This window comes from Chelonia mydas, chromosome 5 (assembly GCF_015237465.2).
Source record: "Chelonia mydas isolate rCheMyd1 chromosome 5, rCheMyd1.pri.v2, whole genome shotgun sequence".
In the NCBI taxonomy this organism is placed as follows: Eukaryota; Metazoa; Chordata; order Testudines; family Cheloniidae; genus Chelonia; species Chelonia mydas.
Window position 1 is genome coordinate 1157277 of NC_051245.2, and position 26622 is coordinate 1183898.

The 26622-nt window shown below is 62.8% G+C and overlaps 1 protein-coding gene across 3 annotated transcripts in view; it reads left to right on the forward strand.

Annotated features, from left to right (window-relative positions):
* Nucleotides 1-10620: 10620 nt before the first annotated feature.
* The window catches only part of TMEM8B (transmembrane protein 8B), a 36206-nt gene continuing 20204 nt past the window's right edge, over nucleotides 10621-26622 (forward strand). For 2 of the 3 annotated variants that reach the window (XM_043547728.1, XM_037902505.2), the window contains exons 1-8: nucleotides 10641-10720; nucleotides 15836-16025; nucleotides 16521-16728; nucleotides 22171-22304; nucleotides 22769-23040; nucleotides 23606-23952; nucleotides 24269-24365; nucleotides 24841-24964. In XM_043547728.1, the coding sequence (XP_043403663.1) occupies nucleotides 10672-10720; nucleotides 15836-16025; nucleotides 16521-16728; nucleotides 22171-22304; nucleotides 22769-23040; nucleotides 23606-23952; nucleotides 24269-24365; nucleotides 24841-24964 (1421 nt within the window). In that variant the 5' untranslated portion in view covers nucleotides 10641-10671. Of the gene's footprint in view, nucleotides 10721-15835; nucleotides 16026-16520; nucleotides 16729-22170; nucleotides 22305-22768; nucleotides 23041-23605; nucleotides 23953-24268; nucleotides 24366-24840; nucleotides 24965-26622 lie in introns of all 3 variants that reach the window. The other variant, XM_037902504.2, reaches the window with a different exon arrangement.

Below are 26622 nucleotides of genomic sequence, written 5' to 3' on the forward strand. Positions count from 1 at the left end.
CTCTCAGTGGTTTTAGCTCTTAGCAGGCAGGGCAGAAACACAGTCCGACCGCAACCCGTTCCAGCTCTGACTGGGCATTTAACAGAACAAAGAGGCGCCTACCGAAGCCTATTTAGCTCTATTCTTTGAGCAGTGGAGGGAGCAGACCAGGGAGGCCCCTGCAGTGTACGCAGCCTCCAAGCTGGGGAAACCTGCTTCCACCCCTGTTACTGTCAGAGGACTCTGACATTCAAGCTCCCGACTTAATCAGGTTCTTGCAACTGAGGGGGACAGGTTGAGCACACTCCTGGTTTCCTGTGTTCCTACAATAATTACAGCATTGGTAACCATATTTCACTACCCGGCGTTCGGTACTAAGGTGATTTGTACCCAACGTCAGCCACAGTTGATCACTTTTTGCTGCATATGTAAGCAGAGTAGGAACATAAACACAGCCAAGTCTCCCCCTCCCAGCTAGCCCTCAGGGAAGCAGTGATTCAGCCCCTGCTTACACTTGCATTGACTGTTGCTGCCTTTCAGAAGCCATCCCACAATGCCCCCCACTGACAGCTAAATTGGCACATGCGCTCCTGGTGAGAACGCACACCACCGACACAAGGAGTGTAGTGTGGACGTGTAAAACTGATTCACTGATGCAGTGGCCGTACGTCAATGTAACTTAGGTCAACTTAATTTTGTAGTGTAGACTTGCCCTTACCCTGCCCTGAGAGCAAACAATCCTTTTCCACCCACTGGATAACATTGCAGCACATTGGGGAAACTGAGACACACACAGGCTTCATAAAAATATTACAAACCGTTCCCCCTTCATCACAAAGGGTCCCTGTATAAACAACTCCTTGCCCTACCCCAGAGGGGCCACATCTCAGCACCGGGCAAAGGGTCCCTTCATGAACAACCCTGTGCCCCACCCCAGAGGTGACAGCATCTCAGACCCAAGTGAGGGGTCCCTGTATAGACAACCCAATGCCCAGAGGCAGTTACAGAGGGGCAGGGATCCAGGCTGTCCCAGGGCACTCTGGTGGGGATGTGCAGTGAGGCTGACTGGCCTCCCGCCCCACTTGAGAGCGAGGGACCACTACAGCATGGAGCCGCAGCAGCTCTGACATCTTAGAAGCCGATATTCCAAGTGCTTAGCTGCACCCCCTGCCCTGCGCTCCGGGTGGTGGGTATTTCAGCCCCTTCTTGATGGGTCTTGGGCCCAGTCTGGCTGCAGGATGGTGTTAAAGATTCTCTAATGGATCCTCTGACCCCGCTCGCCCTTGCAGCCTGTGCCCATGGAGCTCAGAGCCACAGTGCAGTGTGGAGATGGAACAGCCCCATGACACTAGCAAGCCAGATGCCAGCTCATGCCAAGGTCTCATGCCAGGTCTCAGCTGAACACTGACAAGTACCTGGATGGCCCCAGTCTGAATCACCTGGGTGTTAGTGTCGTTAAAATAGGTTGTTAAAATAGGTGTTCGAGTTATAGGGATGCGACGTTATTGACATAAACTGTGACCGTATAGATCATTGTTGCAACCACTGTTATATATTTGCAACAAATATTGTACAAAGGTTGTCATGTGAGGTGTCTATGAAAAGCTTATGATTTGCTGGTTAGGATGATGCTGTCTGTCTGGGTGTATCATTTTTGTAGTTGAAGTTATGAATGTGGGCTCTGTACTTGTATCTCAAATGTATTTGATTCCAAGTAGCCTCAGTGAGGCATTTGGTCAGCTTCTCGAGAAAGGACTATTCTCGGTAAGGGCCCAGTCAAGAAACACTTAACTGACAATGGACTCTGGGAGATGCCAATCCACATCTGAGCTTTCCTGGGAACGTTAAAACTAACATGTAAACATGGCATCTGCCTGCAAAGAACTGAGTCATGCATGGACATGTGACTTGCCCATGGGACACCAGACTCCATCTTGCTGCTGTGGTGTCCTTCCATATGCAGAGGATATAAAAGACCCTGAAAACTCCTCCATCTTGTCTTCAATCCTGCTTCTGACATCTGGAGGGACTTTGCTACAAACTGAAGCTCTGAACAAAGGACTGAAAGACCCATCCCAGCTGTGGAAGTTCTCCAGAGACTTGATTTGAACCAGAAGTTTATTCCATCCCTGCTGCAAGGCTGAACCAAGAGCTTTGCCATGACTGTATGTCGTTGATTCCATGTAACCAATTCTAGCTCCCATCTCTATCTTTTTCCTTTTATGAATAAACCTTTAGATTTTAGATTCTAAAGGACTGGCAACAGCGTGATTTGTGGGTAAGATCTGATTTGTATATTGACCTGGGTCTGGGGCTTGGTCCTTTGGGATCGAGAGAACCTTTTTTCTTGTACTGGGGTATTGGTTTTCATAACCATTCGTCCCCATAACAAAGGGCACTGGTGGTGATACTGGGAAACTGGAGTGTATATGGGAATTGCTTGTGTGACTTATGGTTAGCTGGTGGGGTAAAACCAAAAGTCCTCTCTGTCTGGCTGGTTTGGTGCCTTATAAGTGGAGAAAACCCAGCCTGGGTCTGTAACTGCCCTGCTCTAAGCAATTTGTCCTGAACTGACACTCTCAGAAGTGTCCCACCAAAGGCAGCATTGTTACAAGGGATGTGTTAGGGTTTGGACTTTATTGCATGCTGGTGAGTTGGTGTTAATTTCTCCAATAACATCTGTGTCCCTCATTGTAAGCACCAGTCGCTTCAGGCCCCCGTGCTCCGGGGATGTGGAAAATTTGGAAAACATCCAGTGGAGGGCAACAAAACTGATTAGGGGACTGGAACACATGACTTATGAGGAGAGGCTGAGGGAACTGGGATTGTTTAGTCTGCGGAAGAGAAGAATGAGGGGGGATTTGATAGCTGCTTTCAACTACCTGAAAGGGGGTTCCAAAGAGGATGGATCTAGACTGTTCTCAGTGGTAGCAGATGACAGAACGAGGAGTAATGGTCTCAAGTTGCAGGGGGGGAGGTCTAGGTTGGATACTAGGAAAAACTTTTTCACTAGGAGGGTGGTGAAACACTGGAATGTGTTACCTAGGGAGGTGGTGGAATCTCCTTCCATAGAAGTTTTTAAGGGCAGTCTTGACAAAGCCCTGGCTGGGATGATTTAATTGGGATTGGTCCTGCTTTGAGCAGGGGGTTAGACTAGATGACCTCCTGAGGTCCCTTCCAACCCTGGTATTCTGTGATTCTATGAACCACCGTGACTCTCTGTGGGAGTCAGGCCAGCCAGCCCCAGCCAGCCAAGGCAGAGCGCTCTGGGAAGGGAACCACAGGATGAAGGGACCTGCCTGGCCCAGGGGTGGAGTGTGGGTGTGGGTGGGGCCACGCTAGGCTGTTTGGGAGGGCACAGCCTAGCCTTGCCTATGATATCCACCACCCGTGGTTCAGATGCTCAATAAACCTTCTGTTTCCCCGGCTGGCTGAGAGTCACGTCTGACTGCGGAGTTGGAGGGCAGGACCCTCTGGCTTCCCCAGGAGCCCGCCTGGGCGGACTCGCTGTGGGAAGCGCACGGAGGGGCAGAGGATGCTGAATGCTCCGAGGTCAGACCCAGGAAGGTGGAAGCTGTGTGAGCTGTGTGTCCTGCAGACAGGCTGCTCACAGGAAGGCGACTGCCCCAGAGTCCTGCCTGGCTTCGTAGGGAGCAGTTCCAGAGCATCGCCCGGGGACTCCGTGACAAGCTCCCATTACAAAGATTGGTAAGTTGGGCAAGCCAGACGAAGGGGTCTGGACCGAGCAATGCCAGGGGGTCTCTCTGAGCACTGAAGGAGGCTCTAACCCAGGGGCTGGGGCTGGTAAACCCAGACTTGGACAAGCCCTTTAGGGTGTTCACAGACACACCTCAGGCGCAGGGCTGGGCGCGGGGCTGATGCAGGCTGATGCAAAGGGGGAGCGACACCCCATTGTGCACCTGAGCAAGAAGCTGCTTCTCTGGGAGCAGAACTATGGGGCCATCGAGAAGGAACGTCGGGCCCTGGGTTGGGCTCTTACAAAGCTGCAGCCCTGTCTATTTGAGTGGCGTTTTGTGGTGTACACTGACCACTCGCCCTGACGTGGCTGCACCGGCTGAAAGGGGCCGATGCCAAACTCCTAGGGTGGAGTCTGATCCGCCAGGATGATCATATGGGGGTGGTCCATGTTAGGAGGAGCGTGAATGTTATAGGTGATGCGCTGTCCTGAAGAGAGGGGGGCCCTGAACTTCCCCAGGCCACTGGCTGGAGTGACCCCGCTCAGTTCAGACTCAAACGGGGGAGTAATGTGCCAAAGCTGGGGATGTTTGTAGTGTTCTACGTGAATAGCGTGTGCGCGCCTCAGTTTCCCTGTGTGCTGCATGTTTAACAAGGTGGCGGGAGAGGGGTTGTTGTTGTAGAGGACCAGGTGTGACCTCGCCAAGCAGCTGGGACCCCCAGACAACGGCCTGGAGATGGGGAACCCCAACAGCTGCTGCCCTGGTGACTAAGAGGCCCACCCCAGCTTGGGAGCCAGCGGTTCTGGCCAGAGGGGAACAAAGGACGGAAGAGAGAGGGCCCAGTGACCTATTTACCTGGGACAGAAGACAAAGGGCAGGGGAGGAGCTGTTGGGAGAGATGATACAGGATGCCTTGGCTGGAAGGAGGCGTCTCTGGGCTGGGAGGGGAGAGCAGCCAGAGCCCCCCTGGATGTGGGACAGCCCTAGATGTGCTGGGCTGAGGGAGGCCAGGCCTGAGGCCGGAGAGTTTCCTGTGCTGGGTTCAGACGTTCAATAAACCCTCCTGTGTTATGCTGGCTGAGAGTCGCTCCAGCCTAGGGGATTATTCCCTCTGGCCGTGGAGGCCCTGGGGGTCCAGAGCGAGGGGGCTCCCCAAGGGGGCCCATGGCAGAGACAGGCCGGCTAAGGCTCAGAGAGGTGCGGTTCCAGGAGGCAGAGGGGCTTAACCCCCAAGAGTGAGTGGACCCCCCAAGAAGAGCTGTCACACTGAAGGGGGTTCCCCTCAGGGACCGTACGGGGTCAGGAGAGAGCACGAGTCCTGGGAGTCCATGATAGGGCCTCCTAGCTGTGATGTGAGGCTCCTGGCAGGGCAGGACAGAGGAGGCAGGAGCTGGGAGGGGAGTCCGTCCCACATTTTAAAGAGAAGTTAAAGGCTAGGATGGACTTAGTGCATCCGACCTTGAAAGGCATCTCGGAAAGCGCAGTGTGACAGGCAGGGTGATGGGACCCCTGGCGCACGCTCAAAGGAAAAGGGAACAAATCCCGCTACAAAGGGGGCCGGTATCTCACTGCTGCTTGCACTCTGGGGGGCAGGGCAAGAGATCCCCCCTGCTCCACGTGGCTTAGGCCTAAGGACACACAGAGCTGGCTTTTATAGACGCTTCTATTACTCTTTGAAACCTACAAATGGGACTCGTTTGTGTGTTTGTCTTTAACTTGTCAATGCCTCTTTTATTTCCCCTTCCTAGCCATCAGCCTGGCCAGAGTTTGTTACAGAACTGGCTGCCGCCGCTGGCTTTGGGGAGGGATCTAGGGGCCAGGTTAGTCTCTAAGGTGCCACAAGTCCTCCTTTTCTTTTTGCGAATACAGACTAACACGGCTGTTACTCTGAAACGTGATACTTGGTTAGTGACTTCTAAGAACTGGCCTCACAGCCAGTTTGGGGGGTGCCCCTGGTTCCCAGCGGGCTGCCCTGAGGCTGGTTCCATGCTCGGGAAGCAGGAATCTTTTGGTGGGGTCCCCCCACCTACACAGCACATGGGCCTCCTTGAGCTTGGGGCCCTAAGCGATTGCTTAGTGTGCTTGTGCCTAGCGACGGCTCCGAATGCAGGACAGCTTGACAGCACTAACGAGGTCACACTCCCCCGTTCCACCGGGCTCTCGGGGGCTCTAATGAGGTCACACTCCCCCGTTCCACCGGGTTTTCGGGGGGCTCTAACAGGGTCACACATCCCCCTCTCGGGGGGCTCTAACGAGGTCACATGTCCCCGTTCTGTGGCGCAGTTGACCTGGGGGCCGTGACGCGGCCTTTGGCCCTGGCAGTAACCGGAATAGTGCCGTGATTCGCGGTGAGAGGGACCGTCCGTTTCGCGGCTGGCGGAAGAGGTCGGTGCATCCTGGCAGGCTCTGTGCTGTTTCCCCACCAGGGGGCGCTGCCTGCCCGGGGATCCTGCGCTCGACCGTGGGGCCGGGTCTCTGGGGGAAATACTAGGCAAACCAGCTAACCAGGGACTGTGGGATCTGCATACCCCTGCCCCACACCTCCCTCCCTGCCCTGCAGCTGAAGCCCCACAGCCGCCCCACCCCCGGCAGCCGTAGGGCCCGCTGGCGACCAGTGTGGCTAACAGTCGCAGGGTTACCAGAGCGAAACCAGGGTGTTAGCCGTCATCCTTGGCATTGCTAATGCCTCTCGATTCCCAGCTGGGATCAGGGCCCCGTCGGGCCTGGGGCCCTACACAGCCCAAGAGGGATCAGAGGCCCATCAAGCTGGGTGCCTCACAGACCCCAACAGGGATCAGGGCCACGGGGCTGGGGCTCATGGGGTTGGCAGGAATGGGGCCATTGGGACTGGGGCCGACAGGAAGGGTCCTGGGCTGATGGAGCAGGGGCTGCAAACTGTCAATGGCCAGACAGGGGTAAGTGTCCCCATGGAGCTGGGTCTCCAGTCTCTGACAGTGACTATGTGACCCGGGCCCGGCTCCATGGGGCCCACTGCACATGCCCAAGGACCTTCTCCCACAGCGATTGGGCCCATTGTGCCCCCCGAGTGCCGATGCCCTGCTCTGGCCCAGCTCTCTGTGGCGTGTTTGCAGCATGCCCAGCCCCAGCCTCTCGCACTGCCCCCGGGGGCTCTTCAGCCCCTCTGGCTGCACAGCAGGGCCTGGCGGGCACCTCCCCTGCCTGGCCTGGCCACCCGAGCCCCCGCTCCAGTGCGGGCTGCTGTGAAATCCCAGGGCCACGGGCCACCCCGCCAGGCCCCCACTCCAGAGGCTGCAGCTGCTGCTGAGGAAGGGCCTCGGGGCAGGCCGTGGGCAGCTGTGTGTTCACACTCATGGGCCCAGAGCCTCCCTCTGCGGCTGTGCAGCCGTGGGCACGGCCCGAGAGCAGTGAGAAGGGCTGGCGAGGGAGGGCATCTCCTCAGGCGACCAGAGCCCCAGGGTCATTCCGTGCGCCAGCCAGCACAGCTTCCACTGGGGCCAGTGCCAGCGTAATGGTGCGGGGAGCCTGGAGGGCTTAGTCCCTGGGCCAGCAAGACTGGTGGACATTACAGACACAGGGACAAACACACTCATTGCGCTCACACCCAGGGCCCCAGGGCATCACCCCAAGGCACTATGACCTCACCCCCGGGCCCCACGACCTCACCCCCGGGCTCTATGACATCAGCCCAGGGCCCAGGACCTCATACTCACCCCTCAACTCCTCCTTTCCCTCCCACTGACTTTAAGGGGAGCAGGCTGGGCTCTGGGGCAGTGCAGCGGATAGACCCCAGGCTACGGGGTCCCAGCTAGGTCCCACCACTGGGCCTCTCCCAGTAATGGCGGAGCCGTAACCTCCCTCCATGGGCCGAGTGTGAATGCAGGCTGAACACTCGAGCCCACGTTCTGACACGAACGCGGGAGCCCAGACGCACCCCCAGCTGCCTCCTTTGTGGGAGCTCTGGGGACATCGTTATGCCGAGATCCCAGCCGTGGAGAACCACGTGCTGCAGCCTCCCCTTCCGGACCCACTCAGCTCCCGGCACGGACCGTCCCGAAGAGCAAATCTCCCGGCAGGAGCATGAGGTCCGGTGGCCTGCGCGCTCCCCAGGGCTGCGACAGGCCCTGATCCCACGTCAGGTGCCAGGTGTCACCCAGCCCCGCCTCCATTCCCCTGCTCTGCCCCACCTCCACCCCCATCTCACCCCATTCCCTCCACCCGCCCCAGCCCAGCCCTGCCCCACCCCAACCCGCCTCCATTCCCCTGCTCTGCCCCACCTCCACACCCATCTCACCCCATTCCCTCCACCCGCCCCAGCCCAGCCCTGCCCCACCCCAACCCGCCTCCATTAACCTGCTCTGCCCCACCTCCACCCCCATCTCACCCCATTCCCCCCCCACCCCCGCTCCGCCCCATCCCACCCCAACCCGCCTCCATTCCCCTGATCCGCCCCACCTCCACCCCCATCTCACCCCATTCCCTCCCCCCGCCCCCGCTCCACCCCATCCCACCCCAACCCGCCTCCATTCCCCTGCTCTGCCCCACCTCCACCCCCATCTCACCCCATTCCCTCCCCCTGCCCCCGCTCCACCCCATCCCACCCCAACCCGCCTCCATTAACCTGCTCTGCCCCACCTCCACCCCACTCCACCCCATTCCCTCCCCCCGCCCCCGCTCCGCCCCATCCCACCCCAACCCACCTCCACTCCCCTGCTCTGCCCCACCTCCACCCCCATCTCACCCCATTCCCTCCCCCGCCCCCCCCTCCGCCCCATCCCACCCCAACCCGCCTCCACTCCCCTGCTCTGCCCCACCTCCACCCCCATCTCACCCCATTCCCTCCCCCGCCCCCCCCCCGCCCCTTCCCACCCCAACCCGCCTCCACTCCCCTGCTCTGCCCCACCTCCACCCCCATCTCACCCCATTCCCTCCCCCGCCCCCGCTCCGCCCCATCCCACCCCAACCCACCTCCACTCCCCTGCTCTGCCCCACCTCCACCCCATCTCACCCCATTCCCTCCACCCGCCCCAGCCCAGCCCTGCCCCACCCCAACCCGCCTCCATTCCCCTGCTCTGCCCCACCTCCACCCCCATCTCACCCCATTCCCTCCCCCGCCCCCGCTCCACCCCATCCCACCCCAACCCGCCTCCATTAACCTGCTCTGCCCCACCTCCACCCCCATCTCACCCCATTCCCTCCCCCGCCCCCGCTCCGCCCCATCCCACCCCAACCCACCTCCACTCCCCTGCTCTGCCCCACCTCCACCCCATCTCACCCCATTCCCTCCACCCGCCCCAGCCCAGCCCTGCCCCACCCCAACCCGCCTCCATTCCCCTGCTCTGCCCCACCTCCACCCCCATCTCACCCCATTCCCTCCCCCGCCCCCGCTCCACCCCATCCCACCCCAACCCGCCTCCATTCCCCTGCTCTGCCCCACCTCCACCCCCATCTCACCCCATTCCCTCCCCCCGCCCCCGCTCCGCCCCATCCCACCCCAACCCACCTCCACTCCCCTGCTCTGCCCCACCTCCACCCCCATCTCACCCCATTCCCTCCACCCGCCCCCGCTCCGCCCCATCCCACTCCAACCCGCCTCCATTCCCCTGCTCTGCCCCACCTCCACCCCCATCTCACCCCATTCCCTCCACCCGCCCCAGCCCAGCCCTGCCCCACCCCAACCCAACCCGCCTCCACTCCCCTGCTCTGCCCCACCTCCACCCCCATCTCACCCCATTCCCTCCCCCGCCCCCCCCCCTCCGCCCCATCCCACCCCAACCCGCCTCCATTCCCCTGCTCTGCCCCACCTCCACCCCCATCTCACCCCATTCCCTCCACCCGCCCCAGCCCAGCCCTGCCCCACCCCAACCCGCCTCCATTCCCCTGCTCTGCCCCACCTCCACCCCCATCTCACCCCATTCCCTCCACCCGCCCCAGCCCAGCCCTGCCCCACCCCAACCCGCCTCCATTCCCCTGCTCTGCCCCACCTCCACCCCCATCTCACCCCATTCCCTCCCCCGCCCCCGCTCCGCCCCATCCCACCCCAACCCGCCTCCATTCCCCTGCTCTGCCCCACCTCCACCCCCATCTCACCCCATTCCCTCCACCCGCCCCAGCCCAGCCCTGCCCCACCCCAACACGCCTCCATTCCCCTGCTCTGCCCCACCTCCACCCCCATCTCACCCCATTCCCTCCACCCGCCCCCGCTCCGCCCCATCCCACCCCAACCCGTCTCCACTCCCCTGCTCCACCCCACCTCCACCCCCATCTCACCCCATTCCCTCCCCCGCCCCCCCTCCGCCCCATCCCACCCCAACCCGCCTCCACTCCCCTGCTCTGCCCCACCTCCACCCCCATCTCACCCCATTCCCTCCCCCGCCCCCCCCTCCGCCCCATCCCACCCCAACCCGTCTCCACTCCCCTGATCCGCCCCACCTCCACCCCCATCTCACCCCATTCCCTCCCCCGCCCCCCTTCCGCCCCATCCCACCCCAACCCGCCTCCACTCCCTGCTCTGCCCCACCTCCACCCCCATCTCACCCCATTCCCTCCCCCGCCCCCCCTCCGCCCCATCCCACCCCAACCCGTCTCCACTCCCCTGATCCGCCCCACCTCCACCCCCATCTCACCCCATTCCCTCCCCCGCCCCCCTTCCGCCCCATCCCACCCCAACCCGCCTCCACTCCCCTGCTCTGCCCCACCTCCACCCCCATCTCACCCCATTCCCTCCCCCGCCCCCCCTCCGCCCCATCCCACCCCAACCCGTCTCCACTCCCCTGATCCGCCCCACCTCCGCCCCATTCCCGCCCCGGCCGCCGGGCAGCGGGGAAGCAGCGGCCCCGGGAGCAGCAGCAGCAGCAGGGGCGGGCCGGCGCGGTGAGTGGCAGCGGCTCGGCCAATCGTTGGCGGCCTATAGGGCGATCGGCGTGCGCCGGGCCAATGGGCAGGCGCGGGGCCTGACGTCATGGCTGCGGGCGGCTGCGGGGATGGTGCGGGGCCGGGGAGCGCGGCGCGAGGCATGGCCCGGCTGCTGCTGCTGCTGCTGCTCGGCGCGGGGCCCCTGGCCGGTGAGGGGGGCCCTGCGGGGCCGGGGCGGGGGGTTGGGGGCCGGGGGGTCCTGCGGGGCTGGGGCGGGGAGTTGGGGGGCCGGGGGCGGGGGCCGGAGGGGGGGGGCCTGCGGGGCCGGGGGAGATCCTGGGGGAATCATAGAATCATAGAATCATAGAATATCAGGGTTGGAAGGGACCCCAGAAGGTCATCTAGTCCAACCCCCTGTTCAAAGCAGGACCAAGTCCCAGTTAAAGTCCCAGGAGCTGTCCCTGAACCGGTGCTGATCCCCTGGGGGTCCGGGGGAGCTGTCCCTGTCCCGGTGCTGATCCCCGGGTGGGGGTGGGGGGCGGGGGGAGCTGTCCCTGTCCCGGTGCTGATCCCCGGGAGGGGGTGGGGGTCCGGGGGAGCTGTCCCTGTCCCGGTGCTGATCCCCGGGGGGCGGGGGGAGCTGTCCCTGTCCCGGTGCTGATCCCCGGGTGGGGGGCGGGGGGAGCTGTCCCTGTCCCGGTGCTGATCCCCGGGGGGTCCGGGGGAGCTGTCCCTGTCCCGGTGCTGATCCCCGGGGGGGGGGTGGGGGTCCGGGGGAGCTGTCCCTGTCCCGGTGCTGATCCCCGGGTGGGGGGCGGGGGGAGCTGTCCCTGTCCCGGTGCTGATCCCCGGGGGGGTCCGGGGGAGCTGACCCTGTCCCGGTGCTGATCCCCGGGGGGCGGGGGGAGCTGTCCCTGTCCCGGTGCTGATCCCCGGGAGGGGGTGGGGGTCCGGGGGAGCTGTCCCTGTCCCGGTGCTGATCCCCGGGTGGGGGTGGGGGGCGGGGGGAGCTGTCCCTGTCCCGGTGCTGATCCCCGGGAGGGGGTGGGGGTCCGGGGGAGCTATCCCTGTCCCGGTGCTGATCCCCGGGGGGCGGGGGGAGCTGTCCCTGTCGCGGTGCTGATCCCCGGGGGGGTGGGGGGGGGGGTCCGGGGGAGCTGTCCCTGTCCCGGTGCTGATCCCCGGGGGGTCCGGGGGAGCTGTCCCTGTCCCGGTGCTGATCCCCGGGGGGGGTGGGGGTCCGGGGGAGCTGTCCCTGTCGCGGTGCTTATCCCCGGGGGGGGCGGGGGGAGCTGTCCCTGTCCCGGTGCTGATCCCCGGGTGGGGGTGGGGGGAGCTGTCCCTGTCCCGGTGCTGATCCCCGGGTGGGGGGCGGGGGGAGCTGTCCCTGTCCCGGTGCTGATCCCCGGGGGGCCAGGGGGAGCTGTCTCTGCCTCTGCCCCGTGCTGAGCCCCATGGTGTGCCAGTGCTGGGTGCTTGCGGCCTGGCACTGGGTGGTCAGACACTGGGGTGATGGGCACTGCTATCAGAGGAATTGTGCAGAGTGGTCGACCACAGTCCCAAATCACTCATAGGCTTCAAAGCAATTGCCCTGCCATCTCCCCTCCCCCATTCTGAGAACCCCCTCCTCCCATTAGATCCCCCATTGTGCCCCCAGTATACCCCAGTACCTGCCCCCACCATGCCACCCTACCCGCTCTGACCCCGTGTCATCCCCACACACCCTGCCACCCTCCCATAGTGACACCCCCTGCACCCCACCCGCTCCCTGGGTGGTGTCACCACCCAGCCTCATGGCCCTTGCCAGCAGCTAAGTCCCTGCCTGGCGCCCTGCTGCTGCCTGGGGAGTTGCTCAATCTCCATCCATTGGGGATCCCCGCCCCTGGGGGTCTGGGCCAGGTTCCTGTGCCCCCAGCCAGCCCTGTGATGGGGAGGGTGAGACTCAGGGCTGGGGAGTCACCCTGCCTGGCTGCGTGGGATCACTGACCCCACCTGCGAGGGTCACCGACTCACCTGGGCAGGGGGCAGCTGCCATGCAGCAGGAGCTGGGTTTATTCTCAGGGTGGAAGTAGAGATATTTCCACCAGCACCCAGGGCGTGGGGTTAATGCCGAATGGCTGGCTTTGGGCACATGACGGGCGCATTTCCGTGGGAAGGGGGGCGGAGGGGGAGATTGGGTGGGTTCCCTTGAACTATGGCGCAGGTTGACAACACTTGTACTGACGATGAGGGCAATCGGAGACACAGCCTTTGCTCCAGGCAAAGGGGTATGTATGTCAGGGTACGGCTGGCTGTGTCTGCGCACACCTATCTACACACGCGCCCCAGCCCACACGCGCCCCAGCCCACACACGCCCCAGCCCACATGCACACACACGAGGAGTGGTGGGTTCAGTGCCCAGACGCTGCTCGGGCCACCCTGCTCCCGCGGAGATGAATTGTGCTGAGCAGACACCCAGGCCACAGCCCCAGCACCAGGCCTGAGGTCCCTGCCCGGGAATGGCTCCTGCTGGGGTTTCCCGTCACTGTGGCTCGCAGGCGTGCTGGCGGGGGCTGTAATTAATGTCTCTCCTGTTCGTCTCCCCCGGAGCCCTAGTGCACATGCCCGGGCATGAGCGCTGCCGGGGACGCTTGGCAATTGCCTGGCGAGTTCCCGGGGAGGAACATTTGGCCACAATCATTCCGGCTCTTGTGATGGTTGTGCAGGAAGCTCAGTCCCACCAGGGACAGTGACGCTCAGCTCAGCTCCCATCACCAGCCTCCTGCTTTGATGCTATCACTGCCAGGCCCATGGCAACCCAGCCAGTGGGAGCCAGATCCCACCTCCCCCAGGCTGCGGGCAGGAGACACGGTGCGTCTGCTCCCCAGGCAGCATCACCCGGGCCAGGGGCTGGCAGAGCAGCCTCTGCCCTGACTGGCGGAGAACTCCTGGGCTTGCTACAGCAATGTTCCCAGCGCAGGTCAGCTGAGCCAGCGAGGCACAGCCCAGTCCCGCCGCCGAGAGGGGGGAATACGGAGAGATCGGCTCACAGCCTGGTGTCCCCGGCCCCCAAACACCCCCATGTGTGACGGTCTGTTTCTCACCCACCCCAGAGAACGTGGCCCGTGCGGTTTGCCCTGTGCTCGTCCTGCACCAGGCCGGCTCTGCCTCTGGATGGGGCTGGGCACTGAGGTGCCTCCTTGCTTCTGCTTCCATTTTATCATGGTCTCGTTCCTCTTCTCTGCGCTGTGGCAAAGCAGCCCTGGAGGCCATGCCCACTGCCCCGGAAAGGGACTGGTGCTTGGGGAAAGGCGAGCTTGCCCCTGGGCCAGCCAGAGCCGGGACCGGACCCAGCCTGAGGTGGTGGGAGCAGGAGGTCACCGTTGGCGTGGCGTGTGCTGGACAGGGAGGCTCTCCAGGTCCCTCCATGGCGCAGCAGATGGCACGGAGCTGTCAGAGGGCTCCCACGTGGGTGCCGTGGGGCAGAGGCCCTGTGGGTACCTGGCAGCATGTGCTCCTTTGGGGCAGTGAGGACAAGGCTGCCTTTTCAACAGGGCTGCAGGGCAGAATCCCCCTTGCAGGGGCCCAGCATGAGGCCCCCAGGGGCCCCCTGAAACGTTCAAAGGAGCATGCTCCTGCGGCTGGGGAGAGGTGCTGCCCCTCAGCGATGGAGGAGCAGAACCCCAGCTGGGGCAGGATGAGGGGCCGGGGGACACATCTCACCCCGGGCAGATCCCATACGGTACCAGCTGCCCGGTGCTGCGGGGACCGCTGGGTCCGTTCGCTGCATGGAGCAGGCAGGCAGCTGGGAGTGAAGGCTTCATTCCAAACACACCTTGCCCCAGCTACCAGGAGCTTGGCCTTCTTGGCCCAACACAGTCCAGCGAGGCTCTGCATGCCTGGATAGCACGGCATGCATGTCCCCGCGTGGCGCAGGGCACAGGGCGTGCATGGCCCGGCCTGGCACATGGCACACAGCGTTCACGGCCTTGCGTGGCACAGGGTGCATGGCACACACGTGTCCCCTTCCTCGGAATCTGATGCCAGAGCTGTTGTAGGGGCCACAGCGATCCTGGCCCGGCTCAGAGGTCTGCCCTGACTCCGTGCAGGGGCACAGAAGGGTTTGGTGCCCAGCCCCCGTTCGCCCTAGGGCTGCTGCGGGTGCAGGGTGCACGTACCTGGCTGGTGTCGCCGCACCCTGTGTGTTAGTGTTTCCCACCTGCCGTCAGGCAGCGCTCCCTGCGTGGCTTGCCCTGCCCCCACCCCCTTCGGGAGACACTGGATACAAAGGGGATCAGCCCCAGAGTGCCGGGACAGGCACCCCCAAGGGCGACCCAGAGGAGGGCAGAACTGGGAGCCTGAAAGCAGCCAGACAGATGGCCCCGCCAGGCTGGGGTCCGGCCAGCGCTGAGCCCCGGGCAAGCCCTGCACCTGCTCGCTCAGCGCCGGGGGAGGGTTCGGGGGGGAGACCCCTCTGACTCTGCTGATCTGGACTTTCCAAACCCCTGTCAGTTTGAAGCACGGAGCCAGCTGTGCGGGGGGTGGGGCCGTGTGTCCTGGCTTGTGGGGGAGCTGGGTCGATGGGTGGAGAGATTGGGGCAGGACAGGGTGTGACGCAGCAGCTGGGCAAGGGACAGGGACATGAGCGATGCTGAGGAGTCACAGGGGTGTGATGGACCCGAGTGCAGGTCACCTCTATCAAGGAGGCTGGAAATTCAAGGGGCTCAGAGACAGGCTCAGAGTGGGGCCACGAGAACCCCCCCCCCCCCCCCCATCTGAAGCGTCTAGGAGTGCTGGGAGGAATCAGGGCTGGGATGTGACAGGGGCACAGGGTAGCGAGTGGTTAGAGACGGGAGGCTGGGGCTGCCCTTCACCCACCCTCCTGACACCAGGCGAGGGTGCGCTCCAGGAACTGAAGGGCAGCAAATTTGTAAGGGGCAACGGAAAAGCTTTCTGCACATGGTGCACCATGGGTCTGCGGAACTCACCGCCACAAGGTATCTCTGCAGCCCCCAGCTCAGCAGGGCTCAGGCAGGGATCGGCCACTCCTGGGGAGCAGGAGGGCAGCCGGGCACATCAGAGAGGAGGAGAATGGAAGGGACATAGGATGAGCCAGCTGCAGCTGAGGGGGTTGGGGGAACTCCCCCATGGACAAGCTGTTCCGCAACTGGCCACCAGGGGGTTTCCTGCCCCTGCCTCCGAGGCAGCTGATGCTGGGCCCTGTCAGCGCCAGGAGACCGGGCTTGATGGGCCCATGGGCAGCTGGCTGGGAATTCCTACATCCCAGGCCATTCTGGCTCATGGCCCCTCTTCCTTCCCCTCCCCCCTCCATGCCCTCTTGCAGACGGGCTCTTTGTGACTGATTACTTCACCCGCACGCCGCGCAAGCTGAGCCCCTTCCGCTCCTTTGCCAGCATCGAGCTCTTCCACTTCCGCATCCCTGAGGACACCCTGGTCGCCGTCTGGAACCTCATCACCTTCAAGGAGCAGGGCGGCACCTTCGGGGACCGGTGCCCGGACCGCAGCGTCACCGTGTGGGTGTTAGGGTGGGGGGGTGCTGGGGCTTGGACTCCGGTGCCTGGATTCCTCTGGGGCGGGGCCCAGCTGGGCTGGCACATAGGGAGTGTTGTGCAGGTGCTGGCCCCCTTCTGGGGACACGTGGGTCTCCCCCAGGGCTGCGAGGCCCCTCGCTCGCACCTGCCTTAGGGCAAAGGAGCCTGGGCTGTGAATCCGCCTGCCAGGGACGACACAGCACACGGCGAGGGGGGCCTTGCCCCACACTGGGACCGCGGAGTCTCTCCCTGCCACCTCCCGGGATCGCCGTTCGCAGGGCGTTGCGGGTCGGGATAGCGGGGCCTCGGCACAGCGAGGGTGGGCCTGTGCTAGCGAGGGGATGTAGCTGTCCAGCTGCGGTGTCCCTGGGGGCTGATGGTGCCAGGTTCCTGCTGCCGACGCCACCCTCCCCGCCCGCCAGCTGCTGGGCTGCTCTCTGCCCGCCCTCCCCCGCTCACGCGCTCTCTGCCCTGCAGGTATTTCCGCTCCGGGGCTCCCCCCATCATCGCCCCCCTCCACACCCACTTCCCCCGGGACACAGCCGTCCCCAGCTCCTTCACGCTCACCCTCACCTGGAGCCTGCCGAACCGCACCACCGGGGTGTTCAACATCACCAGCCCGCTGCCCGGAGACTGGTTCCTGGCCGCCCACCTGCCCAAGGATGAGGGCAAGATCTCCGTCAAGGTGAGGGGCCAGCAGGGGAAGGTTAATGGCCGTGCCCCCCCCACCCCCGACACCAGAGGCAGGGACAAGCCAATGCCCTGTGGGGCGCTAGAGCTGCCCCAGGCTGGGCCAGTGGAGGGCAAGGCCCCTATTGCTCTGACTGAGGGAGGGGGATTCCCCATGGCTGTGTCTGGGGGAGGAGAGGGGGGTTCCCCATTGTTCTATCGGGGGACAGAAGGGGGAGTCCCCATTGTTCTGTCTGGGGGAGGGGAGAGGGGTTCCCCATTGTTCTATCTGGAGGACAGGAGGGGGGATTCCCCCTTGCTGTGTCTGGGGGAGGAGATGGGGGTTCCCCATTGTTCTGTCTGGGGGAGGGGAGAGGGGTTCCCCATTGTTCTGTCTGAAGGAGGGGAGAGGGGGTTCCCCATGGCTCTGTCTGGGGGAGGGGAGGAGGATTCCCCATTGCTGTGTCTAGGGGAGGGGCAGGGGGTTCCCCATGGCTGTGTCTAGGGGAGGGGCAGGGGGGTCCCCATGGCTCTGTCTGGGGGAGGGGAAGGGGGGTCCCCATGGCTCTGCCTGGGGGAGGGGCAGGGGGCTCCCCATGGCTCTGCCTGGAGGAGGGGCAGGGGGTTCCTCATGGCTGTGTCTAGGGGAGGGGCAGGGGGTTCCCCATGGCTCTGTCTGCGGGAGGGGCAGGGGGCTCCCCATCAATTTCTGTGGCAGAGGATGCCAAGCTGTGACAGGTGAGCCTGTGGGCAGAGGAGTGCTGTACCGGGGGTCTGTCCCCTTTTAGGGGTAGTGGCCCCGGGGCCAGCCAAGCCCTGATCTGGGACATGGCCCCTTTAAGGAAACAGATGTTCAGGGGAGCAGCAGATCTGCTGGGGAAATGGGGCCAAGTGTAAATCTGGAGCCACCTCCTGAAAAGCCAGCTGCAGGGGTACCCCCAGGAGGGTGACCAGCTGGGGGAGCAGCAAGCCTTCAGAGAGGCTCCCTGGGCTGGGGTGGCCTGCCTTAGTCACAGCCCCAGGTGCTGGGCTGGGGCCCCAGAACCAAGGGGCTGATGTGTGGGTCCAGGAGCTCTGTGGAGCCCAGATGCTGGTGGCCTGGGAATGCGGCCGGAGGCCTGGCCCCAGGAGAAGGGCCGGGAAGGCCTGCTGGTCGCGGAAGGCCTGGTGAGAGCAGGCGAGCCCCGTGGGAAGGACCCCGCAGAAAGGCCAGGGGTCACGGAGCTGCAGGCCAGGGGACCTCTCTGTGCCTTAGCCCCCTGAGGGTCACACTCTCACTGGGGTCAGCCCCTCAGTGTCCCTGCCTCCTGGGACCAACCCTCGGAGCCTCCAGCACGCCTGGGTCAAGCTGGGGGCTCCCTGCAGCGAGTCCCCTCAACCAGACCCCTCGGAGAGGCTGCACCCCCAAAGGGAGCGGTGCCCCCTGAGTTCCTGACTCTCAGTGACTCCCAGCCAGCGGGGCAGCAGCAGGAGGGTTCCTGGCTGTCTGGGACAAGCACAGACCGTGCCGAGCCCCAAGGTCTCCTGACCCCCTCAAGTCCCCAGGCAGGAGTGTGTCCTGCTTCCCGCGGCCCACGCACTGATCCCCACCGGGCCCCTCCGCCATCCCTTGGTCTGTTTTCTGGGCATATCAGGTCACCTGGCTTCCCCCTCAGGTCTTTGTTCTCCTGCTGGTTGCAGGCGCCTGCCCTCTTGCAGAGGGTGGGCCCCAGGGCCGGCAGTGGCTAGGTAACAAAATGTCCAGGCCATTGTCTGAGCCAGGCGGCAGCCACACCTGGGCCTCTACCAAGAATAAACCACCTTTTGACACCACCTAGTTACACATGCAGCACAGAGGGGAAACTGAGGCACACCTCGTATTCATGCACAGCATGCAGAATTCCCACTTATCATAGAATCATAGAAGATCAGGGTTGGAAGGGACCTCAGGAGGTCACCTAGTCCAACCCCCTGCTCAAAGCAGGACCAATCCCCAACTAAACCATCCCAGCCAGGGCTTTGTCAAGCCTGCCCTTAAAAACTTCTAAGGAAGGAGATTCCACCACCTTCCTAGGTAACGCAGTCCAGTGTTTCACCACCCTCCTAGTGAAAAAGTTTTTCCTAATATCCAACCTAAACCTCCCCCACTGCAACTTGAGACCATTACTCCTTGTCCTGTCATCTGCTATCACTGAGAACAGTCTAGAGCCATTCTCTTTGGAACCCCCTTTCAGGTAGTTGAAGGCTGCTGTCAAATCCCCCCTCATTCTTCTCTTCCGCAGACTAAACAATCCCAGTTCCCTCAGCCTCTCCTCATAAGTCATGTGTTCCAGTCCCCTAATCATTTTTGTTGCCCTTCGCTGGACTCTCTCCAATTTTTCCACATCCTTCTTGTCGTGTGGGGCCCAAAACTGGACACAGTACTCCAGATGAGGCCTCACCAATGTCGAATAGAGGGGAACGATCACGTCCCTCGATCTGCTGGCAATGCCCCTATGTATACATCCCAAAATGCCATTGGCCTTCTTGGCAACAAGGGCACACTGTTGACTCCTATCCAGCTTCTCGTCCACTGTAACCCCTAGGTCCTTTTCTGCAGAACTGCTGCCGAGCCATTCGGTCCCTAGTCTGTAGCGGTGCATTGGATTCTTCCGTCCTAAGTGCAGGACTCTGCACTTGTCCTTGTTGAACCTCATCAGATTTCTTTTGGCCCAATCCTCTAATTTGTCTAGGGCCCTCTGGATCCTATCCCTACCCTCCAGCGTATCTACCTCTCCTCCCAGTTTAGTGTCATCTGCAAACTTGCTGAGGGTGCAATCCACACCATCCTCCAGATCATTAATGAAGATATTGAACAAAACCGGTCCCAGGACAGACCCTTGCGGCACTCCACTTGATACCGGCTGCCAACTAGACATGGAGCCATTGATCACTACCCGTTGAGCCCGACAATCTAGCCAACTTTCTATCCACCTTATAGTCCATTCATCCAGCCCATACTTCTTTAACTTGCTGGCAAGAATACTGTGGGAGACCGTGTCAAAAGCTTTGCTAAAGTCAAGGAACAACACGTCCACTGCTTTCCCCTCATCCACAGAGCCAGTTATCTTCTCATAGAAGGCAATTAGATTAGTCAGGCATGACTTGCCCTTGGTGAATCCATGCTGACTGTTCCTGATCACTTTCTTCTCCCTTAAGTGCTTCAGAATTGATTCCTTGAGGACCTGCTCCATGATTTTTCCAGGGACTGAGGTGAGGCTGACTGGCCTGTAGTTCCCAGGATTCTCCTTCTTCCCTGTTTTAAAGATTGGCACTACATTAGCCTTTTTCCAGTCGTCTGGGACTTCCCCCGATCACCATGAGTTTTCAAAGATAATGGCCAATGGCTCTGCAATCACATCCGCCAACTCCTTTAGCACTCTCGGATGCAGCGCATCCAGCCCCATGGACTTGTGCTTGTCCAGCTTTTCTAAATAGTCCAGAACCACTTCTTTCTCCACAGAGGGCTGGTCACCTCCTCCCCTTGCTGTGCTGCCCAGTGCAGTAGTCTGGGAGCTGACCTTGTTCGTGAAGACAGAGGCAAAAAAAGCATTGAGTACATTAGCTTTTTCCACATCCTCTGTCACTAGGTTGCCTCCCTCATTCAGTAAGGGGCCCACACTTTCCTTGGCTTTCTTCTTGTTGCTAACATACCCGAAGAAACCCTTCTTGTTACTCTTAACATCTCTTGATAGCTGCAACTCCAGGTGTGATTTAGCCTTCCTGATTTCACTCCTGCATGCCCGAGCAATATTTTTATACTCATCCCTGGTCATTTGTCCAATCTTCCACTTCTTGTGAGCTTCTTTTTTGTGTTTAAGATCAGCAAGGATTTCACTGTTAAGCCAAGCTGCTCGCCTGCCATATTTACTATTCTTTCTACACATCGGGATGGTTTGTCCCTGTAACCTCAATAAGGATTCTTTAAAATACAGCCAGCTCTCCTGGACTCCTTTCCCCCTCATGTTATTCTCCCAGGGGATCCTGCCCATCAGTTTTTGAGGGAGTCAAAGTCTCCTTTTCTGAAGTCCAGGGTCTGTATTCTGCTGCTCTCCTTTCTTCCCTTTCTTCGTTACAGCAGGCTGCAGGGCAGGGCGCTCATGGGCACCGGGGGGCGGAGTGGGTAGAGTCAGAATGCACGGCCAGCAGGGGCCCCAGATCACCCAGTCCCACCTGCTGTACAGCACAGGCCCAGCCGCCCACTAGCCCCCAGCCCGACTGGGAGCAGGAGACCAGGCAGTGACGTGTCACAGGCAGAGGCCAGGAGGGGCCGAGGGGCAGCTCAGCTCCGGCCGGAGGCCAACAGGTAGCTGGGGTCAGTGAGCGACCGGGCACAGGGCAGCTTGGCACTGGGCCAGCAGTCGACCTGGCTGGTGACCCAGGGCTGGGGCTGGTGGCCCGGGGCTGGCGGCAATCTGGCAGCCTGGGGCTCCTCTGGCTGCGGGGGTGGGGGGACAGGACGTGCTCAGTGCCCAAATCTGGGTTGTGGTGAGGGTGGGGAGGCCAATCGAGGAGGGGGAGGGGTGCCCAGATCTGGCCATTGTGTGTGTGTGGGTGCTTGTTGCCCGGCTCTGGCTGTGAGGGGGTGGGGGGGCTGTTGGGGAAGGGGTCGACAGGTGCCTGGATCTGGCCATGATGGGGTTGAGAGGCCGGTGGGGGAGGGGTTGGGGGGGTGCCTGGATCTGGCTGTGATGGGTTGGGAAGCTCGGTGCCCAGATCTGGCCATGAGGGTGTGGGGGGCTCTGTGGGGGAGGGGTCGGAGGTGCCCAGATCTGGCCATGAGGGTGTGGGGGGCTCTGTGGGGGAGGGGTCGGAGGTGCCCAGATCTGGCTGTGAGGGGGTGGGGTGGCTCTGTGGGGCAGGGGGAGGGGGGTGCCAGGATATGCTCATGAGGGGGCGGGAAGGCCAGTGGGGGAAGGGTTGGGGGAGCCCAGATCTTGCTGTGAGGGTGTGGGGGGACTCTGTGGGGGGCAGGTTGGGGGTGTGCCAAGATCTGGCTGTAAGGGAGTGGGGAGGCCGGTGGGGGAGGGGTCAGGGGGTGCCGGGATCAGGCCGTGAGGGGGTGGGGAGGCCGGTGGGGGAGGGGTCAGGGGGTGCCGGGATCAGGCTGTGAGGGGGTGGGGAGGCCGGTGGGGGAGCGGTCAGGGGGTGCCGGGATCAGGCCTTGAGGGGGTGGGGAGGCCGGTGGGGGAGGGTCAGGGGGTGCCGGGATCAGGCCGTGAGGGGGTGGGGAGGCCGGTGGGGGAGGGGTCAGGGGGTGCCGGGATCAGGCCGTGAGGGGGTGGGGAGGCCGGTGGGGGAGGGGACAGGGGGTGCCCGGATCAGGCTGTGAGGGGGTTGGGAGGCCGGTGGGGGAGCAGTCAGGGGGTGCCGGGATCAGGCCGTGAGGGGGTGGGGAGGCTCGGTGCCCGGCCCCGCTCTGACTGCCCCCACCCCGCAGGGTCTGTACGAGGAGTGCCAGTACCTCTTCCAGCCCCAGCTCATCGCGCAGCGCCTCGTGGGGATCGCCGTGCTGTACCCCGGCTACGTCAGCGCCCAGAGCATCGCGCCCCACAACCGCTCCAGCCTCTACAAGTGAGTGGGGGGGTCCCTGCTCTGTGCCAGGCGGCTCTGCTGTGGGGCTCTCCCAGCTCAGTGGTGGGGACGAGCTCCCTTCTCGGGCTGGGGTCCCCTTCAGTGGCAGGGGATCTCCCCGCTTCCTGCCCACCCCAATAACTGAGCCTGGCCAGGGGTGAATGTGGCCCCCCCTTTGGGGGGATGGCAGCAGCAGATCATTCAGCCCCCCTCCCCCATTCTCAGGGGGACACCTGTCCCCCAAGCCGGTTCCCCCGCGGGCAGACTCAGTCCAAGCTCCCGCTGACCCCGGGGTCACAGGGCACCAGCCCCCCATGACCAGGGGGGAGGGGAGCATCCTGGGTTGTGTGTGGCCCACAGGAGGGGGCCTGGCTCCTGGCATGGGGCACATGGTCTCGGGGGGGGGGCAGCGCCAGCCTCGCCATGGGGGTCCCCGCGGGGCTCACGCTTCCCCTCCTCGGCAGGGTCTTTGTGCCCAGCCACACGTCGCGGGTGCTGGTGCAGGTGCTGGGCTGCCGGGCGGGGAACCGCAGCGCCACGAGCTGTCCGCTCTGGCTGAAGGTGCGAGCCAAGGCCCCCCCGCTGCACAACTCCACCGCGCTGGACTGCCGGGAGCGGGCGCCCTGCCAGCTGGCGCTGGAGCTGCCCCTCTGGCAGCACTGGTATTACGTGCTGCTGGAGAAGGCCCTGGGCGTGCCGGGCCCCATCCACTTCCAGCTCACGGTGCAGCTCACAGGTGAGAGCCGTGGGGCTGGGCCGTGGGGTGGCTGGCGGGGACCTTGGCTGTCAGGGTAACCACCCCAGAGCCCAGGACCTGCCCCTGTGCAGTTCCCACTGGAGTCCGGGGGGCAGGGGCTGGGCCCCATCCGGGCTCTGGGAGGTGTGTGGGGGTGGAGGCTGAAAGCCAGGACGCCTGGGTTCTCTCCCCAGCTCTGCGGCAGAGCCGCACCGAACTTGGGCAGGGCAGGCCATGCCTCCGAGACCGGCTGTGGGCAGCACCAGGCCTGTCTTTGCTGGCAGCAGAACCAGCTTCACAAGGGCTGGGGTGGTGTCTCCATCCCTGGCAGTTGTGAAATCCAGATTGGCTGGTTTCCGAGAGATCTGCCCAGCGGTTAGCACGGGGGGCGGGGTGGGTCCCTGGCCCGGGTGATGCTGGGGGAGACTGGTCACAGCGGCGCCTTCTGGCCTGGGACTCCCTGGGAAGAGAGACCCGCCAGGGGGCAGGGCTGGGGCCGGGTGCTGGGGCTGGTCCGGAGGGCAGCCCGGAAGCCCGGTGACGGCACTGCCCTCGTCCCCTGCAGACTGCTCCAGGCCCGGTCTGTCCCGGGCCCCTGTCATGCTCCCCGCTGCTGCCATGAACATGCCTCAGTCCTTCGGTGCCTTGGTCAGCCTGTCGCTGGGGGAGAGCCTGCCCCCCGCCGCGCCGAAGGGCACCCAGCCGCCTCCAGCTGGGCCGCCCCCCGGCGTGTGCTGCTGGCCCATCCGGCCCACGCTGCGCAACGAGCTCGACACCTTCTCTGTCCACTTCTACATCTTCTTCGGGCCCAACGTCTCGGTGCCGCCCAACCGGCCCGCTGTCTTCGGCATTAGCCTGCTGCCGGTGCTGGACAGCGGGGGGGTGCTCAACCTGGAGCTCAAACTCAATGTGGTGAGAGACCCCCCCAGGCGAGGGCAGGGCACCATGGCTCAGGGGCTGGGGCACTGGCAGGGCTGTGGGGAGCCCGGGGCTGGGATGGCGGGGGCTGAGGATTGGGGGGCACTGGCAGAGCTGTGGGGGTTGGTGGGTGCCCAGGGCTGGGATGGGGGGGCTGCAGGTTGGGGGGCACCAGCAGAGCTGTGGGGTTGTGGGGAGCCCAGGGCTGGGATGGGGGGGACTGCGGCTCAGGGTTGGGGGGACAGCGGCAGAGCTGTGGGGGTCCAGGCCGGAGTGTCAGGAACTCAGTGTTGGGCTCTGTCCTTTTCAGTCGTCCCTGCGGGGGGAGAACGTGACGGTCTTTGGGTGTCTGACCCACGAGGTCCCGCTGACGGCAGGAGACAACGCGTCTGTCACCTGTGAGACAGGTGAGGGCTGGCCTGCGCCCACCTCCGTGCTCCCCAGTAGGTGGCGCCAGAGGCATGGGCCTGGGGCTATCGGCGCGCCCAGCAGGGGGCGCTGCAGGTGAGGGGGCTGGAGCAGGAGCGGGTCACTGGCTTAGACCAGGCCGGCTAACCCGGAGCAGCCCCATGTGGACGCAGATCCAGCTGCAGCCAGCGGCTCTGGGTTCAGTGAAAGCTGTTCCCAGCCGGCCGCGCGACACCCCGACCGCTGCATGCCGCATGGGGGGAGAGCTCGGAGCGGCTCTGGGTCCCATCACTGCAGCATGGGCTGCCCCACACCCCCTACAGCGCAGGGAGGGGGCTGGGAAAGGGGTTCCTGCCAGGCAGCTCAGTCCCCGGCGTGCTGCAGCATTGCCCCCGTGGCCCCATGGGGCTGCCAGCACAGAGCGGGGAGGTCCTGCAGCCCAGCCCCTGCTCACTGCTGCTTGCCTCCCCGCAGGGTCCCTGGCTGGGTTCCTGCTGTCTGTCAACAGCACGGCCAGCCTGGCCCGCTTACGGATCCCGTACCCCCAGACGGGCAGCTGGTACCTGAGCCTGCGCTCGCTCTGCGCCACGGAGCACGGGTAAGGGAGCGCCGTGCCCGGGCTGCACCGGGGGCGGCTGGTGCATGCAGAGGGTCAGGGAGTGGAGCTCAGGGGCGTGAGCTGCGGCTGAGGGCGGGGTGGGACCTGCTGCCCCTTGGCTCACAGCGGGGGATGGCCCATGTGGAGGGGGCATTTGGGGGCGGCCCTGGCAGGAGGGGGGCTGAGGGGCTCCCTGGGCCATTTTGTACCTGGCCAATTGAGCCAAGTGGCAGCTCAGGGCTGGCTATGCCTGCATCCAGTGCACCCCTTCCCATGCCAGGCCGCCCCGTGGGGAGTCCTGCCCCTCTCCCTCTGCCAGGGCAGGCCCGGGCTCCGGGTGCGGTGCTGAGCCTGCAGGTCTGACAGGGCTGGGTCCGTGGTTCCCCGTCGTGGGCTGGGAGATGGGGGTGCGCTGCCTGGCTGCCCGACCCCCCAGCGCTGCTAACTCTGAACAATGGGGAAACCAGCTGGGTCTGCCAGTGACTTCCCAGCCACCCCAGGGGCACCAGCCCGGCCTGGCTTCAGCAGCATCCTGGGGCCTGTGCCAGGCTGGATCCTCAAGCAGCCCCCCTGTGACGGGGCTGCCCATGGGAGCCAGCTGAGGTCACTCAATCAGGGTGAGCTGCAAACAGAGCGGGGCAGACAAACCCCAAACGCTGGGGGATATTCCAATACTGAGATTTACCCAGCCAGCCCAAACCAGCTTCTCTAGCCCCTCCCTGGGTGCTCAGACGTCCACACAACGCAGTGCCCTTAAAGTACCAGCTTCCAGCCTCCATCCAGACACACACGTCAAACAGAGGATGATAAACTCTGAAAATCTTATTTCATCATATAAAACAAAAGGTTCCCCTGACCCCAAAGGACCAAGCCCCAGACCCAGGTTAAATGATAACTGAGATCTTACCCCAGGTACACACTTACAGTCAATTCTTATTAACTAAACTAAAGTTTATTAAAAAAGAAAAGAGAGAGTGTGTTTGTTAAAAGATCAATATACAGACAGACTTGAATTCAATTCTTGAGGTTCAGATACACAGCAGAGCTGAGCTTGTATTTGCCAAAAGTCCTTTTAGAAATAGTCCAGAGGTTATAGTCCAATGTCCATATTCAGGGTGACTCCAGTCAGTGACTGGGGATCTCAGACCTTATGGCTTAAGGTTTCCCCCTCTTGAAACCCAGAGCAGATCTGAGATGAAGAAGGATCATGTCCCAAGGTTTTTATACATTTCCTGCAGCCTTTTGGCCTGAGAAAACAATAGGCTTAACTTTCCTTCTTCCAAACCTCCTGGCCATTAGCACAGGGTAACTTATCCGTTAACAGTTCAGACACAGGTTATCACAACCTTCAAAGAGACATAGACAATTCTATTTCACTCAAGTGTCTTCCTAAATGTTAATATTCCTCTTTGAATCAAAGCTACAGCCATAGACAAGGCTTGTTTGCGGACATCACAAGCCCTGAGCACACAGCTCCCCTTCTCTCTCTCACAATGCCGGCTGCATTTCACAGCTCTCTCCATTTCCATCTCTTCCTAACCAGTCCCTAAAGTCAGGCCTGGGTCAGGCAGTCTGGGAGGTAATTAACTCTTTCTGGCCCTGTCACCTTTCAATGAGATATTATATTACACTCCGAACGTCACACCCCCCGACAGGCC